Source organism: Dama dama, chromosome 12 (genome assembly GCF_033118175.1).
Source record: "Dama dama isolate Ldn47 chromosome 12, ASM3311817v1, whole genome shotgun sequence".
In the NCBI taxonomy this organism is placed as follows: domain Eukaryota; kingdom Metazoa; phylum Chordata; class Mammalia; order Artiodactyla; family Cervidae; genus Dama; species Dama dama.
This window is the reverse complement of record NC_083692.1, coordinates 36,053,311-36,073,467: the sequence shown is the minus strand read 5'-3', so window position 1 is coordinate 36,073,467 and position 20,157 is coordinate 36,053,311. Positions and strand designations below refer to the sequence as shown.

The 20,157-nt window shown below is 38.8% G+C and overlaps 1 protein-coding gene across 1 annotated transcript; it reads right to left on the bottom strand.

Annotated features, from left to right (window-relative positions):
• Positions 1-317: 317 nt before the first annotated feature.
• CNIH1 (cornichon family AMPA receptor auxiliary protein 1) lies at positions 318-18,547 on the bottom strand. Its single transcript, XM_061157025.1, has 5 exons — positions 18,389-18,547; positions 12,502-12,570; positions 8,433-8,545; positions 7,032-7,175; positions 318-4,760 (listed from the first exon to the last, which is right to left on the bottom strand). The coding sequence occupies exons 1-5, from the start codon at positions 18,467-18,469 to the stop codon at positions 4,733-4,735; spliced, it is 435 nt and encodes a 144-aa protein (XP_061013008.1). The 5' UTR covers positions 18,470-18,547; the 3' UTR covers positions 318-4,732.
• Positions 18,548-20,157: the final 1,610 nt, after the last annotated feature.

Genomic DNA, 20,157 nt, shown 5'->3' with positions numbered 1-20,157 from the left:
CACTGCCAAGTGCTAGTTAAGCCTTCCACAATGAAATGCTTGACTATTTTACTAAGTATAAGGAAAAACATCAATTATTCCATAACAAACATGGGATGTCACTACTCAAATATAATTATCCAATAAAGTTTAATAACATGTAATTCCAACATTCTTGGAAAAGAATTTTCTCTGGTTAATCTACAGGACAGCCCTCAAAACAATGAGGGAAGGGAGGCAGAGAGACCTGCTGGAATCCTGGTCATACACAAGCCAGTTAGTTGCTAAAATAGAATCAACACACAAAACTCAACCATTATCCACAAACTACACAAGGAAACATTTGAGACAGTTTTTATTAAATATACAAAAGCAAAATAAAGCAAGCAAGCTCAAAGAAGGCAGGACAACATAAGGACATTGTCTTTGGATGGTGTACAGCACCATTAAGGTTAACTTAGATTTTAACAAACCATGAACACAGACAGCTAACTACATTCTGTGTTTCCCTTAGTAGTTTTATGATCTACCTAGTCATCAATTTATTATTTAAGAAATTTTTCCTCTCCATAATACAAGAACATTGTAAACAAACAAATGTAAATGTTTAGGAAAAGCACTGTACGATAAGTTAACTTATTCATTCTTTTCTATGTCAAGATGTTCTCTACATCTTCCACAATATACATTAATAAAACTAATGTAGGGTAAAACCTTCACTCCGATCCCACAGATCACCTTAATGGTTAATACTGTTTTTCCAAAACCAAGCAGAACAAGCAGCAGAGTTGTTTACTCTTTTTAAGACATTTAGCTTTAAAACCATTAATTTTAATCAAAGCAAAATTGTTCCAAGAAAGCTGTTCAACATATCCCAAAAGAGAACCCCATTTTCTCTCTTGGCATCATCCTGCAGTATTAGTTCAGAACTATCTGCTGAGCTGTAATACTTAGTGCCAGAGACTAATTAGCTAACACAGATCAATGCCTGGTTTGAGCAAAAGAGCTTAAATTATGAGATTAACATTATTAATAGTTTCCTAAAACAATGACTATGAAGTTTCATAGTTTCATGAACAATGCTAGACAAGGTATCAGTATTTCTATCTGTCCCCTTTGAGAAGTGTTGTTTCAAATATTTTGGCTGTCAAAACTTCTGATTTACAATTATACAAGTGATTATCAACAAATGCACATTTGTGAGTGGTGAAAGTGAAAGTCAGTTGCACAGTTGTGTCAGACTCTGTGTGATCCCATGGACTGTAGCCCACCAGGCTCCTCTGTCCTTAAGAGTACTGGAGTGGGTTGCCATTTCCTTCTCCAGGGGATCTTCCTGACCCCGGGATCAAACCTGGGTCTCCTGCATTGCAGGCAGATTCTTTACTGACTGAACTTTAAGTAAGTAAATTAGATATGTACTTTTATATAGAGATCATTTTAATGGACTTGATATTATCACACTGCTGTGTGACATAGCCACACCCAAAATGAAAGCTGGCCCTCCTGCAGAGTGTAAGAAAAAATCCACAAAGGTCATTCTTTGTACTATGGCAATACTATTCCATAACCTCTGTGTGTAAATATATATTGGAGGAAAAGAGAAGTGTTGTAGCAAGGAAAATAATTTGCTAGTTTCAAACTATATCTACATCTCTATTTCCTTTCTATGCAATTATCTTACATATTTTCAAAATATGTTATCTGCAGAGAGCTCTATGAACACTATAAGCATAAGTGGTCCTCGAGCCAAAAATACTGAAGAGGCTTGAAAAGACACATACTGCCAACTGTTATGCATTCTGTTGCTCTGTGTGAGATTATTACCTGGGTATCTGAACTTGACTATAGGTCTGACCATTCACGGTATGAGGCTTCTCAAATGCTTTAGTACTATCTGATACACATCAAAAGTGGATTATCTGGTCATTTCCTGTCACTACCCTCTTCCCATGAAAAGTAATTCAAACTTCAAACAAATTAGTAGTTTATGTGCAGCCTGTTACCCAACTCTCCTCTACTCTGGGATGGGGAGTGGGGAGTATCAGTTAAATATTGTGAAAATTATCAAATAATAAAATTCAGATTCAGGCATTAGAGAATCTACCCCTATACCTCCTTAGCACTAACAGGACATATTGCCATGATACAGTATTATTACTCAATAGAGTAACTGCTAAATAGACTACATTTGTTACATAATATTTTTAATGCAGGGCAATCTGTAGTATCAATAATAGCAAGCTGCTGATATAGATAAAAACCACAGTAAGTTACAGGCATGATTTCAGAGAGTTAGAAAGCTCTTAAAACACAACAGCAAAAGTAATTGTTAACAAAGGAAAAAAGAATTCCTAAATAAACAACTGTGGCTGCACAGGGTACAGTCTTGACTAAAGCTGGAAAGGATTATGAACCCAGACTATGTTTCAGCTGGACATGCAGGAATAATAGAAATATGACTAGGACCACCCAAACCAGATTAACAGGGGAACAAATTAAATTTAGAGCAAAGAAAAGAACCACTGGCATACTGTCAACTGCAAATAGTTTCTGCTTTTTCTTGGTAAGTGACTTAATTTCTTAAAACACTGGTGAAGGTAAAGAGCAGATATTATGAGAGCATCCAGTTACCCAATATTCTAATTATCTACAAGCCTAGGACCTAACAACCTACCACAGACTGTCAATCATCCTTGAGGTATCAGCTAAGGACTACATATCTAACTTCTGAAACATGTGAAGGTGGCTTCCACAAATTGCAACCAATAAACCTGGCATTAATCCTGGAGAATACTGTGAAATAATTATTAAAAGGATGTTTGTTAAAATTCATAAAGGAATGTGGTGTTTGCTAAGAGATAGGAAGGGCTCATGAAAATACTTTGATGGGAATACAAAAGTAACTACCCCAGAAAACTTATCTGAAGTACAGAAGACTTGGCTAAGTCTCTCATGATAAAAAGTTCTTGTGAACAAGAAAGAAAAATGAGTGCATGCTGGTACAACTGGGTGAATTAGAAGCTGAATGGTTGCTTATACTCAGATCACAAGTCTACAGTGCCTAACTAGGGCTCAATAAACAATTTACTGCATGAACTAATGAACAGTCAGATCCCCTGAGGTGTGCGCCAGACTACAAAATGCAAGGTCTTTAAGCGTCTCTCGTTATGAAATGGTTTGACTCTCCTCACTCTCTGGTTCTATATCCTTTTCTTCAATGTATTTACCCCTATTACCCAATCTCAAAATAGTAACCTTCTCCCGAAGGTGGGGAAGCATTTCTTCACTAGCAGAGCATAAAACAGCATCTAATTCAAGCGCTACTTAGAATAAGACTTGCACAAACACATCCATAAATCCCCTTGGTCATTACGTGGAATTTCTACATATGATTTTCTCCCTTGATCCTTTAAGAAACTTTGAACCACTTACACTATTTTCAATTGCCTTAACTTACTCCTCTCAAATAAACCACAATACTTATGAAAATATGCAAGCCATAAATCACCTGCCTTTCAAGCAGCAGCAAAAAAACCCAAACACAAATGTATAACTCATTTCACCTTAAAACCCTGCTGTTTCAAAAAGGAAAAAAATACTTTAAACCTTTTAAGTTTCACAATAATTTTAATTAGTAAGAAAAATGATGACGCTATGCCATCAGTGTTTATGAATCTTGTCAAGTGACAACAGACGGTAATGTACTTAACCATTTAAAAATTGTCCTTTTTAGATCCAAGCATGGTATTAAAAAACAAAAAAGTAATACTCTACTATCTTCTTAAAAAACTGACAGTGATATGTCTTTTATTTGGAATAAGCAAGTTTAAGAAATAGCTATTTATAATCTTTAAAACAATGCACTGAAAATAAGTCTTAATTTCAGAGTTTTATTGTATTGCACTAAAGGAACAGCAGGATGGTTATACAATGTTCTCTCTCATTCGGTTTTGAAAATCTAAAGTACTTGCAAATTCTTAAGAATACCTTTACCACCAGATTAGAACATTTAGTAACCAATTTCTTAATAAGTAAAGTCTCACAAATTAAAACACATTTAAAATAGCTTTAAATGCATTCTTCACAAGTAAGTCAGCGTATATTTTTGTATCATGTTCACTTATGCTTAAGAATCAGAGCAAGTATATTATTCTGGTGGAAATATGGGGAAATCTCTCATTCATGCAATATACAGGGGTAGTATTTCAAGTCCAAGGGGAAAAAATCCCACTCTTATTTTTTTAATGCATCCATATATAATCACCTACATGATAGATAAGGAAACCCATGAAGTTTCCCACAGGTCAGATACATATTTTCAGTTCATCAGAAGCACCTGATATCTACAGCTAATTTATAATTAAGTGGCATTTCAATAAACCAAAATGAGCCCTACAAGTTCCTATAAACGAAAGCTTCCAATGGACTAAGGACAGTCAATAATTAATGCAATCATTCAAGGGATTATGGCTGTTCCTTAAGGAGTGCAAGTTCAAACCTGTCAACACCAGAGGTATCATTTTATATTAATTTATACGTAATTCCATTTAAATTCTTTATCCAAGTATAACATATGAAAACAGTCTTTCCACAAGCAAAAAATGTGGAAACATTTAAAAAATAAGGAGTCATTTTTAAAGTAACTGATCAGATTCCATAGGCTACTCTTGGAAACAGGATCTTGCTGGATAGAATCCCTTCGTTGGTGGCTTTTTGCATGCACTTAACTGGACCAATTCTTCTAAGCGTTGTCCTAAGAGCTCACCAAAACATAGATCATGCTGAAAAGAAGAAAAAGGCTACTGTTAATTCAAACATTTCTAACTATAAAAACTAACAGTACCAAAAAGTTGAGTCTGCTTTATATAGTAAACTAGTTTGTGGTATCACAACATCACAGAAAGTGTTAAGACCAATGACAAGTTCACGATACGATTTTAATCTGCGTTTATGGACTTTTGCCTAAGGTACGACTGGTTCAGTACATGGGCTGAGTTGTCCCCTATTTCCTTTCCAATTTTAGCAAGTAGAACAGCACAGCTGAAGGCTTAATGGGGGATCAGAGCTTAGAAAAGCAATCCAAAACAGCACACTGCTCCAGAGCTGTACCTAAGAATAGGAGTGAGCACCTCCAAGGGCTCACTTCATGCCAGGCCTTCTGCCAGGTCCTAGGAGGTAGGGTACATACCATTATTATCCCCATTTTACAGACAGGAATGATCAAGGAACTTTCCCATTAGAGAAAGGCTCTAGGCAACAGCAGCAAGTTTAAAAAAGAAAAGGAGACCAAAAAGCAAAATAAAAAGCAACAACCATTTGATCCTACATGCAGGGTAAAGTGAGAGAGCATGGTTCAAGAGCATGTGTGTCTAAATGGAAATACAAAGCAAGGAGGTGAGCAAAGCTTGATAGACAATTTAAAATAAATGAATGGGACTTGCCTGGTGGCGCAGTGGATAGGAATCCGCCTGCCAGTGCAGAGGACAAGGCTTTGATCCCTAGTCCGGAATCTTAGTTGCCACAGAGCAACTAGGCCCATATGCCACCAACTACCGAACCCATGCTCTAGAGCCCATGAGCCACAACTACTGAAGCCTGCATGCCTCAACAAAGAGTAGGCCCTGCTTGCCAGAACCAGAGAAAGCCCTCACAGAGCAACTAAAACCTAGCGCAGCCAAAGAAAATGAAATTTATAAAAACAAGTAAAACGAACAACATAGTGCCACCATCTCCCGGTGAACATTTTCCCACAACTCTATCATTTATTCATTCATTTGCCTTCTTTCAACAAGTATGTTTTAAGTGTCTACTAAATGCCAGCGCTGTTTCAGACACTTATTATAGAAACTAAAATATGAAAATTAACGGAAATTAAAAGGACACATGGAATTTCACTTTTCAGAACCTCTTCACTCTGTTTCATGTATGAACATCTGCAGACAATCATTTTTCACAAATATAACCTCTAAAGGCATAAAAATTCATTTTCCATAAATTTTAGTCTAGCACTTCACCCTCTTCCATAATGGAAAGTAATATGAACAAGAAATATGACTACATGCCTACCATTTTAATACTAAGCAATTCTTCAAGTAACAAAAAGGAGAGGGAAGAGAACCTTAACTACTGCAATAATTTCATCTAATACAATTTTCCTCATATTTTGAAAATCGGGTGGAAATTTCTCTCCAAGTTGAATACATATCAATAAAATATGAGAGAGATGTATTTATATAAAGAAAAATTATAACAGTATTCTAGCCCTAGTTTTATTCTAGTTTTAATAAGCAGCTGTTTTCCTCCACCTACAGGACACCTAGAATGGTGGCTCTCAACCAGGGTGATTTTGCCCCACAGGGAGCATCTGGGAGCGTCTAGAGACATTACTGGTTATTACCACTGGGACAGGGGGTGCTACAGGCATCTAGGGTAGAGGCCAGGAATGCTGCCGAACATTCTACAATGCACAGGACAGCTTCTCACAGCAAATTCTGTCTTGCCCAGAATATCAACAGTGCCAAGGTCAAGAAACCCTGATCGAGAGGAATGATATGAGTCCATCTCAGTATAAAAGGATGAAAATCATACTGCACCATCCTGTATGACAGAACTTTTCTTTCCTTCATGCCATACAGAGCATGCAGACCAGAAAATAAAGGGTAGAACATATAGTTAAACGAGAATGATTTTTTAAAAAATTAAACATAATCTTGAGACAGACACTGAGGCAAGCAAAAAGTTTTGCAAATGCACACAACCACATGCTCTTGCTCTGCCATGGAAAATGAGGACTATCCTTCACTGGCTATCTGAGACTCTGGAAGCAGCATCCCCACCCCAGTTTTCTACCTCTGACTGCACACCAGCTGGCTGCCTTGACAAGCACCAGTTTAGTCAAAGTGCGTGAATTTGTCAGTGTGCACTGCACCATTACCAGTACCACCATTCAGGACGTGAGTTACTCTTCAAGTGGGTTTTAAGGTGTTCAGACCTAACGCCTGCAAATGTTTCAGGCAGCAAAGTAAAATGGTATTTTCATTTTTTAAACTTACCCATATAGGTAGTAAAAAAATGCTAGAAGATAAAAAGCTAATTTGCACCATCCTTCTTTCTGACAATATGCTAGAATATCTGCATTCATGATGGTTGTAGGATCATAGAGTCCTGGTCCACTCATCACTGGTCTACTCATATACCTGTAATAAGCACAATTGATTAGCCACTCAGAATGGAAGCTAACCTTCAAGATGGACAGCAGCATTCTTCTCAAAATAATATTGGTTACAATGAGAGGTGGCCCACATAGAGAAGCATATTTTTAGTTCTAGGTGGAGTTCTTTCCTTTTATCATCTTAATTTTAAAACTAGAGCCCCTAAAGGGGAAAACAGAGCAGTTAAAACAAGGCCTATCTGGTCTCCTCTACACTTTCAGAAATCCCAGAGAATTACAAATAACTGTAAAAAGGAAAGACGATTTTTTTTCCTTTCAACTTTCTACTTTAACATAAAGAAGCCTTCACCAAGATGTTCCAAGTGTTCACATTAACCACACCGTTTTGTCCTTCTCTTTCCTTTCTCTAAACACATGAACACTTTTTCCTGAGCCACATCAGAGCCCATTACAGATGTGAAACCACTTTACTTCTAAGTATTTCTTACACATGTACTTCCTAAAGTCAAGGGCAATGAGACTTTGCCTATCTGAAACAAAACATGTAGAAGTTATGAAATATGAATCTTTTATAAATAACCAGATTTAGAGTTATAAAGTAAACGAGAAAGAAAGACACACACTGTACAATCTGATTTACATGAAGTTCAGAAATGGACAAAACCAATCTAAGTGACAATCTGGTTCTCCTGAGGAAGTTAGAGCGTAGCTGGGATGGGTCACGAGGGACTCTTCTGGGGGCTGGAGCTAACGTATATCTTGATCTGGGTGGTGGTTTCACAAGTGTACACAGACATAAAAATCCACTGAGTTGAACACTTCAGATTGTGCACACATTATTGTATGTAAGCTATAGCTTAATATTTAAAAACCCTTTAACAAATAGTAACATAAGCTCCATAAGAGATATTAAAGCAGTTATTTGTTCATCCATGTGGTTTAAAAAATAAATGCCAACTACTTTCATTTAAGGGGCTTCCCTGGTTAGCTCAGTCGGTAAAGAAACTGCCTGCAGTGCAGGAGACCCAGGTTTGATCCCTGGGTCAGAAAGATCCCCTGAAGAAGGAAATGGCAACCCACTCCAGTATTCTTGCCTGGAAAATCCCATGGACAGAGGAGCCTGGTGGGCTACAGTCCATGGGGTCGCAAGAGTCGGACATGACTGAGCGACTAAACCACCACCACTTTCATTTAGGTGACTAGTATGTTAAGATAATCATATCAACCATAGTATAATTAAAATTTAATTAGGAGAAGTATTAGAAGTGTATCTCAGTATTACCTCCAAATGTGATATGCCAAGAGGGGCATATTGAGACCCAGCGTGAGCCACTCTGCCGCACAAAGAAACATGACGCAGAAGAAGGCGTGGATGAGGTACTCCGGGAGGACGAGCTGCGGGGAGAACACACCCATCACCGGTGATCAAGCACCTTGGCATTAAGTCAACTGCTAATCTGCAGGGCAGGTGGCAACTAAGTTTCCACAGTGAAAAATCACTTGTTTTCTTAGAATCAGAAATGAAAAATGCTACTGAGTTTTATTTTCATATTTAACTTCTGACCAAAAGCAGGATTATATGCAAACTGACCAGAGGTTATAGCTTGCACGAAAACAATAATATGTGACTCAAAATTTAAAACCCAAATTCTTACAACAACAGGTTTAATTATACAAAGTTACCACCCAGATTGTTCAGACACAGCTATTTGCTAATCACTTAGAATAACTTAGAATATTTTTTCTTTCCACTATTTAAAAATGATAAAAATATAAAAATGAAGTATCTGATCACATGCAACATGATATAAAAAAATTCACAACAACAAAGCTCCCTTTAGAAGTTGACACATTAGTGTTTTTGAGCCTTTAACAGAAACCAGGGTGCTACAAATACAATATTTAGCAAAACACACATTACCACAAAAGTAATTTTTCAATGGAAAGCCAACAGCCAATAATCTCAGCACAGTCGGAGTGGAAGAACACTAAAATGCACAGATGCAAACAATGTGCTTTCTGCAATGTAGGAGGGAAAAGACTGGGATCTAAACCATAAAACTGGAATTCTCCCCGTTCCTGAGCTCCCATCCCTACACAGCTTTTCTGCTTCTTTCGGCCTGCTTTCTCCAGGGAAGGGCTATAAACACAGCAGACCAGTAGCGGCTCAGAACTCAAAAACAAAATACACCTTTTGATAGCAAGCAGTATTAAGTGAAGAAAAATTAGTCCAAGGAAAATGCTTCTTCTAAACGACCAAGAATTCATGCTTTAAATTATCTTTCTCATCCTAAAGATTTCAGTCTAATGACTCTGTTAAACATGAATACCAAAACCTTTCATTGCAAGTTTCAGCCAGTTTCCTACAATAAGTCACAGCTGCAAAGCCAGTTTCTCAAATATGCCTGTACTCTACCATCAGATCTTTCCTGAGGGAAAACTACAGCTGTAGAAATAATATAATTATATTACTTATTCAAGCCTTATACATTTCAAGTACTTATACACTTCCTAGTACGCCCAAATTATCCTTCCCATTCAAAGCTGTAAAGCAAAGTTTTTAATTAATACTATTTTAAATAAAATTCCAGCAAAACCAATTAATCGTATTTTCCACAAATTTAAGCAATATAATAATAAGATTAAACTCTGCACATATATATAAACATATAAATAAAATGAACTGTTAAATCAGCATTTAGTTGAGATCAAAGTTAAACATCTGTAAGAAAACAAGAAAACGTCTACAGGGAAGTCTTTGAAACACAAAGACTACAACCAGGACAAACCAAGAAAAATATACATTTTATTAGGAGTTCCACTAGAGCTGCTGTTTATAATACTAGTTTAAATTACAAGATTTTTCTTTACAATATAATAAGCCTATTTCAGTTCTCTAAAAACCAACTGATCTAACAATACAAATCATCATTCAAGTTTTCATTCTACACTTCCAGACTAATGTATCGGGAGAAAATGACTTTAAAAGCATGCTGCCTACTGCTTTTAAACAGTCTTCTTTAATAAGACTGATAATAAAGGTCATCTGCAATTCTACCAGTTCTAGTATGAAACAAACGCCATACTCCCTCCCTTCTCCTCAAAGCAATCCAGAAACTTGTATTATACATCTCTCATAAAGACCAGCACTCTTCATTCCTCAATAATGAAATTTCCCCATAAGTGGCACAAAATTATTCCATTTAGGAACCAACATTTACACAAAAACTAGTATTCATAAAAAACACCTCATGCAAATATGGCTGAAATGATAGTACTTAAACATGCAAATCATAATATTCTCTAGATAAGATTCACATTCTAAAAAATAATTGTATTTGTCTTCCCCCATACTTTGGCAGAATTGTCAAAACAAATTTTCAATAGGGAAAACTGTCAGATGCACTGCTATTGAGCCAATTATCGGCACCCTATCCAAAACACAACTTAGGCTGATGTAGAAACTTCACTCTGACCCACCTGCAACATTTGGAGGTCCCAAGCACAAAGTGAAAATTTCTTTCCATTAAAAAAAGCTAGAAATCACAAACTATATGTTAAAATGAAATGAGTCCATCTTAGATTTACAGTAAATTAGGAAAACAGAAGAATCTGAGGCTAAAAATCAGGCTGTCTGAGTTCCAATTCTGACTCTATGTTAGCAGTGTGACCCTGAGCAAAGTGCTAGAACCTCATTAAGCCCCAGTTTACTCTCCTTTAGAGTATGATATACCCACCTCAGGATTGTCATGAAAACTGAATGAAAAAACTCAGGTAAAGATGTTTAGCACAGAGCCTGGCACCCAGGACAGCCCTCATCTGATTTCAGCTATTATTATCTTCATTATCATTTGGTTATTTGAAGTAATGAAAAGCCAATGAAAACAGGAAACTACTAATAAACAACCATCGAAGGAGAAATTTCAGTTCAACTTCTTGGTAACAATTAAAGATAAGTTAAGACGTTTTACAATGAACACTACTACTTTCCAATGAGAAAGCAGATTTATCTTATATTTTGTTTCATAAAAGTAGAGAAATGGTTAATACTTTTAACTGTACCTACATTAAGTCTTATTGTATCAGTTCTTTAAAGACAAACTAGGAATGTATTCCATCATGCCTATTTATCTAGGAAACAATGATAAAGAAGCAAATTAACTTCACAGACCCTTTCCAAATAAAATCCCTCTGGCATGCCAGTGTTTCAGTTTTACACAGCTCAAATCTATATATGTTCTCATCTTCATTAAGTAATTTTTAAAGATGAATTAATAGTCTATTTCTTGAAGACATACACACTGCTTTCTTACAAACAACCTTTCGGTTTCTGGCCAGTTCAACAAAAATCAAACCTACAGTCTAAAGGAGAATCTCCCTGAATGAGCAAACTAAATGAAGTAAAAATAAACATATGGCCCCAAGCACAATGGGGCCACATTATAACTAAATCCAAAAGAGCTCAGAACTTAGTGTAAGACAGTTCTGTTTTAGAAATTTAGACTGGAAATACTAGAAATAACTCTGTAGACATTTTTATATAAATTGTTAACCACAAAATTCTGATAGCATGAGTTGGAGGGTAAGCATTACTCCAAGATCTCAGAACCTAGGAACAGGGCTACCCACGTAAAAGGTTCTGAATAAACAGCAGCTGAAAGAGTAAGTAAATTCCAGAACCAAAGACAAAAGTAGATATGGTACTAAAGGCTCCACTTACAGACTATCTCAGAGTAAGTCACAAAAGAAGAATCATCTCACCTATTAAAAAGTCATTTCAGGTTAACCAACTTTCAAACACTGCACCTAATAATCTAATATTGAAGTGCCTATAGCTATAACATTTTTTAAAATGCATGAGCATTTAACAGCTTTCCCTACTTGACTGGGCCAGCAAGCAAACATTTGCATAAAATATGAAATTTCATGAAATCAGAAACCTCAACAGGCATATGAACAAGCACACTGAACGGAACAGTTTACAAATACAAATGCCTAGCCCTCCCCATGAAATGAATGCAGCATTAAAACATTAAACTAAAAAGCAGTACACACCTTTAATGCAATTTTGACTCTTTTAATCTTTTTGACCTTTTCAACTGTCTTTGGCGGACAATGTAAAAAGCAGATTGGAAGAATGTTAGTATGACAGCTGACAAGATCACCAGCAGATTAATAATAGTCAGAATAGTCAAGCAGGACAGGAAAAAGAATATTTTTTAAAATTCTGCCTACTTAAAAAAAGTACAAATTTATCATGCTACTGAGAATACTGGCCATTTTCAAACTATATCAAGTTAAAAGCAAAAACAGTTTAAAAATCTAAAGAAATATCCTATATTATAACTTACAGGATTCAGGGTATTACACTGGTCTATAGGATTCTTGTAATCAGTCTTCAGCTCATCAAATGCTATAATCTAAAATAAAAATAAAATAGTTAGGATCTCTCACTTTAACAAAAAGTGGCAACAAACCTGCCCCATCAAGCAATAACTGAATACAGTTAATGGGAAGTGTACTAACTTTACATGCACCAGTTTACAGTAAACACGGTATGTGCTCATTAACAAATAACTAGAATCACATTTAAAGAACTGAAAACAGGTACATCATTATCACTAAAATGATAAATATCTTCAATTTTCAATTTTTTCAATGCCTCCACTCAAGTTATTTTCTCTGCTTTGAAATGGTCTTTCCTTCAGCCATAATTATTTACGGAAACCCCTCTTTATCATCCTAAAAAACACTCTTCCTGTGTCAACCCCTCCCAGTAGATTTCCCTGACTTCCTCGGGCAGAAATAACTGCATGCCTGTCTATAATCTTCACATAGCACAGGGCTTTATAAGGCTACCGGGCTGGCATTTCTCACACTAGAGGAGGGGATTTAAGTTCAGGTTTATGCCCTCCTCCAGACTCTGTGCCCCTCAGGGTGAAGTGTTTTTACTCATCTGTGCATGTCCACCTCCGTCACAGTGTTCAGTAGGACACCAGAAATGGACTCGCATGCTTCAATTTGTTCCCATTTGTGTCCAAACACATATATTTCAAGGGCCTGCTTTGATTTGGGAAATTTCAAGAAATGGCCTCAGAATAGCAGCTTCTGCACAGGACCAAAGGCCAGGTGGGACACAATGCCATCGCAGGCTCCTGCTGCCAAACACCCTGGCATGGGCTTTGCACCAGGGGTTGTTCAGGAGGGAGGACTTTTCCAGTCCTTCTGCCTCAAGGGGCATCTTATTCTAGTTCACCTTAAGGCACCACACAGGAAAGAGTAGGCCTGTTTAAGGCCACTACAAAAGTGATCAGTCTGACCTTGTTTCATGTCCTCAGTATATTCCTACCACGTGCAGGTCCTTTCATCTGGTCACCAAACGAAAGACTAAAGAAGGGTAAAGCCCAGGTTAAGGCCAGCTTCTCAGGGTGTGATAAGTGAAACCGTTACATACGGGGTAACAGGGGAAAGAGCTCACTCACTTAAAATACATGGCAAGAGTAAATAAACTAAAATCAACTTTAATATAAATAAATAAATGAACAAATACATTTTTTTAATCATACCATTAAAAAAAAAAAAAAAACCATGGAAAGAATCACAAATTATTCTGTCCAAGAAACAGACTCACAGACTCAAGAGAATGATCTTAAGGTTGCCAGGGGGAAAGGATGGAGGGGAAAAGATAGGGAGTCTGGGATGGACAGGTACACACGGCTATATTTAAAATGGATAACCAACAAAGACCTACTGTATAGCTCAGGGAACACTGCTCAATGTTATGCATCAGCCTGGATGGAAGGAGAGTTTGAGGGAGAATGGATACGTGTATATGTATGACTGAGTCCCTCTGCTGTCCACCTGAAACGACCGTAACATTGTTAACTTGCTATACTCCAATGCAAAATAAAAAGTTTAATTAAAAAAAATATGTCAACGGGAGCTAAAAATGTTCCTGTCCAAACTCTGAAAAGAAACGTGGCATTAACATTTAGGGTCAATGAACACAGAATTTCAAAACCAAAATGCACGAAAAATCAAATTGGGGCGACACAACACTCTGTGGTGTTCCATGTCACAAGAAGAAGCCGAAGGCCCCGAGTTTATGGGGAAGCTGTTTTACCTGCTGCCACTAATCACCCAAGGGACACAGAATTCAATCCGCCCTTCCTCTGGTGCGCTAGGACTAGTATCTTTATATGTGAGACAGTGCTACTCAATATTACCAAAAATCACTTAAGTCATATATTTCTACCTTTTAATATGCTGGTTTAAATCCTTAAACCTTAATCCTTAAATCCTGTTAAAATCCTTAGCTTCATAAAAAGATGAATTTGATTTCTGGAATTTTTATAAAATTCACCAACCTGGCCTAATAAAAATTCTAATGCAAACAGAAATGGAAGGAAATTAATTAAACATTAAAATGTAAGCTCCACGAAAGCAAAGATTTTTGCTGGGTTCACTACTCTATTCCAGGGCCTAAAATAGCGCCTGGCACATACTTAAGTGTTCAATCAATATTCACTGAATAAAAGCGGGGGAAAGGGGAAAAAATAACCCTATGCTTAAAATAAAGTACAGAGCTCACCAAAAGGCATTTTCCCTTGGGATTCCCTGATAGCCCAAAGAATCCGCCTGCAATGCAGGAGAACCTGGTTCAATTCCTGGGTCGGGAAGATGGGCTGGAGAAGGGATAGGTAACCCACTCCAGTATTCTTGGGCTTCCCTTGTGGCTCAGCTGGTAAAGAATCTCCTGCATGCCTGAGACCTGGGTTTGATCCCTGGGTTGGGAAGATGCCCAGGAGAAGGGAAAGGCTACCCCCTCCAGTATTCTGGCCTAGAGAATTCCATGGACTTTATAGTCCATGGCATCACAAAGAGTCCGACACGACTCAGTGACTCACTTTCAATGACCCATAACACACATACATGTTAAAAACACAAGTGTACAATTAAAGATATAAATTTATGATGTTTTATAGATATTATTGATGTTGAAGCCGAAACTCCAATACTTTGGCCACCTGATGCGAAGAGCTGACTCATTTGAAAAGACCCTGATGCTGGGAAAGATTGAGGGCAGGAGGAGAAGGGGATGAGATGGTTGGATGGCATCACTGACTCAATGGACATGGGTTTGGGTGAACTCAGGGAGTTGGTGATGGACAGGGAGGCCTGGCGTGCTGCAGCTCATGGGTCGCAAAGTGTCAGACACGACTGAGCAACTGAACTGAACTGATAGATATTATTAGTCAATTATCTGATATCAGCTGTGATATACTCTCAAGAGAAATGGCAACCCATTCCAGAATTCTTGCCTGGAAAATTCCATGGACAGAGGAGCTTGGTGGGCTACAGTCCATGGAGCTGAAAAGACTCAGGCCCGACTTACTGACTAAACCACCACCACCATAAGCTTTAAGACAAGGACCATGATCACATTTACAATTACTTCCCTTTAACAAGATCCAATTTAATAGCAAAGTATGACACTTGTGCTTAAACTTTTTTCCCACTGGACATCATCTTCAGGTAATTTCAAAGGATCTTTTAATGAGTTTGTTGCTGAATGGGTTTCTGTTTGAGTGCTATAAGCTAGAGTTGTCAAAACTCTTCTGAAGAGACTCTTAAACTAGTGGTTTTCAAATCTTTTGTGACTGTGGGTCTGGACAAGGATGTTCACAAAATTTTCCACAGAAGCTCAAAAACAAAAATAAATAATCTGATGCACATCTTTGGAGAATGACTTCTGCATTTTTAGCTTTCAAACAAGCCTGTGCTCCCCAGCTCTGTTCTCCAAAAAGCATCAAGCACATGAATTGGGACTACACTGACAAATGTAACCATCAGCATTAAAAAAATTCCTCCATAGAACAGTTAACATAAAGGAGATTTTTTTTAATTTATACTTGAAATTTCCAGATGAGTCTTCTCACAGATACTTAAACTACCTAAGAAAACAAACTGAAGGTTACAAAGATAACAGAAAAATTAAAACTATGTCTTTATTTAGAATTTTCAATTTGTTCCCAAAGAATGCATAATCCTCTGAACTACTAAGAAATCCATAAGGACATAAGCCTCCACTAATCTGAGTACAAACAAATTTTTAATTCTATAGCAAGGCTTAGAACTATCTGTGCGAGCTGCATGCTAAATCACTTCAGTCATATCAGACTCTCTGCGACCCTATGGACCAAAGCTCACCGGCCTCCTCTGTCCTTGGGATTCTCCAGGCAAGAATACTGCAGTGGGTTGCTGTGCCCTCCTCCAGGGGATCTTCCCAACCGAGGGATCAAGCCTGTGTCTCTTATGTCTCCTCCGGTGGGTTCTTTACCATTAGCACCACCTGGGAAATCCACCCCCCTCCCCAAATACCTATTTCACCCAAACACATATTCATTTAAATTGCCCATTTTTTAAAAGTGCAGTTCCAGGTTTTCTTTAAGTCAAACACAATCTAGTTCAAAATGTAAGCATCCACAGCTCTAAGAATCCTCATCAGCTCATCAGAAAACAAGTGCCCATGAAGCAGGAAGTGATTAAATCCTCATCTTTAACCACACATTTCAGCTTCATCAGAGGCTTACTAAGGCAGAGCTAGTTTGCATTCCGAAATATCTTTATTTATTAAGGAAGAGTCAAAGAAGAGTCCAAAATGCTCTTCAAGTTATGGGTTCCTACTGAAAAGCATTTCCAGGGAACAGTTACTTAACAGCCTGCATAAGCATTCCCCACTATACAAGCAGTTGGGTTTCAAATATTTATAAACATAATCACACTCTTTAGCAAAAGGGAATGGATTTAGATTTTTTTTTTTTTTTTGCACACAACACTGCTGCCACTTAAATCACTCTGCTCCTCTGTTCCATAACAAATCCTTTCTATGGACATGATGAAACCTGACTTAAGATTTACATAAGAATGAACCGGCCCCATCATCCAAATTAAGACCAATATTCCAGAAGGTATGGAGGGCAGAGCAAACATAAGATAAATTTTAAATGAATGCTGATTTCCAAAAGGCTGCTTCTAATCTTATGTTAGAGAAACAGGAATCCTTAAAAAATCTCTTGAAGAGGGCTTCCCTGGTGGTCCAGTTGTTAATAATCTGCCTTGCAATGCAGGAGACACCAGTTGGATCCCTGGTCCAGAGACCCCACATGCGGCAGGGCAACTAAGCCTGCGTGCGGCAACTACTGGAACCTGTAAGCCCGAGAGCCCAGGCTCCAAAACAAGAGAAGACACTGCAATGAGAAGCCCACGACCACAACAAAGGGCAGCCAAAAATAAATTAAAATATATATATAACTTGCAGAACTATTTCAGAGAAACAAGAATCCGTAAAGATCTCTTGCAGAACTATTTCACAGAAAACTTAACTTGTTCCTTACAGGAACCAGTAAGGATGTGCTTCTGTACTGCAACATGATATGAGTAAAAGAAGGGGGGGAAATTGTCCTAGAGAAGCGTTAAGTTTTCTGAGCATTTTCAAAATCAAATTGAAACTATCTCTACTACGTCAAGCTACTCCGAATACAGAGGTGGCTAAGAAGACTTGTCTCTGGAGAAACTCTGTAGGTCAAAGTATGATTTAGGGGAAAAGTTCGGATTTAAGGTCAACAAAGTAATCAATTCAACCTGCATCAAAGTTCACCGGGCAACAAGAATCCGGGGAGGAAAAAGTGATTTTACTTGAAGTGCTGAAAAGCAGAGTTGGAAATTTATCTAAAGTAGATTACAATTATCTCATTTGGGCCACACTCCTGTGAATACCCGAAAACAAAGGCAATCAGTATTAGATATTAACAATAATTAGACAAACTTCATTACGGCTAAGCACGTAGCACGCCTCTCTGCGCCCTTGACATCCTGCTGGTGATGCGAGCCCTCGGGGATGCGGAGCGGGTTAGCTAAGCGCTATCCCGCAGGGCCCGTCAGCATCGCGGCCGCCCCACCCGGCGCGGGAAGAGCAGCGGCGCGCGCGGCCTGCGCCGGGACACCCGGGCGCAGCCAGCCAACCGCCCGACGTCTCGACTCCTCCTGGACCTGCAGCTCCCGACCCGGGGACGGAGGGGCGCGTAGAACCCTGGCCGCGCGGCCTGCACCGCCCCGGCCTGGCCCCATCCCCGGCGTGCCGACCTCCGAAGACCGTGGCCGCCCAGGCCACGGGCCCGGGGCAAGAAGAGGCTGCGCCGCCACCTCGCCCTCCTTGCCCCGGCCCCGGTTACTCACGTGCCAAATGGCGAAGAAGATGAGCGCGGCGGTGAGCAGCAGCGCCAGCATATAGCAGAAGGCCGCGAACGTGAACGCCATGGCCGGGGAGAAGGCAGCAGCGCCGGTGCCAGCGGAGAAAGGCCGCGCAGGGCCCTCTGGGTAAAACCATTCACTTCCCGCGGCCACAGCCCACACAGCCGCTTGCCACCGCCTCCGCCGCCGCGGCCCAATGCGCCTGCGCACCGGTCCCGGTGCAAGGCGCCCTCCGGTGGCCAGAGTTCGCCGTGCACTTATATTGTTTGCATAGCGGATTGATTTATTTTGTTTACTTCGCTTATTTATTCTTTGAGCAAAAATGTTCATTGAATGAGTACCCAGTATCTTCCAAATACTGTGTTTCTCCTTTGAGATACAAAGAAGAGTAAAATAATACTTGCACGGAAAGAAGTTAGTATAATGCCGGAAATGAATATGTAAATAAATCATTACTGTGGCACGTTGTGAAAGGTCAGACCACAGCAACCAGCCCGCCCTGGAGCGTCCAGGAAAGCATTCCTGGAGTAGGCGTTTCTTAAGCTAAAGCTAACATGATGGGTAGAAGTTGTCCAGGCATATTTGTCCAGGCTATAGAATCAGCCTTCCAAGGAGACGGTTCAACGAAAGCAAAGGCAGAGATGAAAGTAAGAAAAAAAGCTCAATGTCTTAGGTGAAACCACCTTAGCAGTTCTAAATTAGTGGTTAAGACAGTGTTGAGAGTTTGAAAGGGGTCTCCTAGGGTTTAGATCATATCGTACAAGGATATGCCAGTTAAGGAGCTCAGACTTCATATCCCGTAAGTCCATGTTTTTCAATCAGCTCACCATACACAATTTGACTTTTTCACTGCAACACAACAGAACATCACACACGTTGAATTATAGAGAGATAGACATCTGGATATAGAGACAAAGAAATTCAGATATGACAAAAATTTCACAAAACAAGACTACATATCCACAAGTACCTGTCCTGTTATTCTTTTTTGCTGTTTTGTTTTTAATATTGGTTGAGATCCACAAAATTGGCTCACCCCCCTGCTAAATGATTGCTGCTGATGAAGTGGAAATCACTGAAAGCTTTTAAACAAGAGAGGGACATATCTAGCTTTGCATTAAAAGATCGCTCACACCAGCCAAATGTATAGAGAATGGTTTAGAAGCAGTCTGTCCAGTGCTGTCCACAGAACTTTCTGCAATGGTGGATGTTTTCTTTATCAGCGCTGTTCAATATAGTGGCTCTTGAGCAGCTGCAATGTAGCTAGTATAACTGAAGAAGTAAACTTTACATTTTACTTATTTTAATTAATTAAAATTTAAAGAACCACATATAGCTAGTGGTTGCTGTCTTGGATAGCCGTCAGGATTATGTGGCGCCTTGGTGTAAATTATAAAGGTATTCTCTCCAGATAAACAGAGCTTCATACCTGGGCACAAGAATGCAGGTTATTCTTCAGTCCCACTAACCTCCTTGGCCAGTCACTTCTGGCAGTATACAAATTGCCCAACTGACACGATGACCCTAATTAGAGAAGCGAGAGATTGGAAGCAAGGAGCCCATAAGAATGATCCAGGCAAAAGTTGCTGTGACTCTGACTAAAGTTGTGAAAACTGGGAGAGAAAGGAGTAGATAGATTTAATAATATTTAGGAGAAATGCTCAGTAGGACTTGATTGACTAGATACAGTGGTGGAGAGAGAGGAAGGTGTCAAAAAAGATGTATATGGTACTACAGGCCATGGAAGCAAGGCA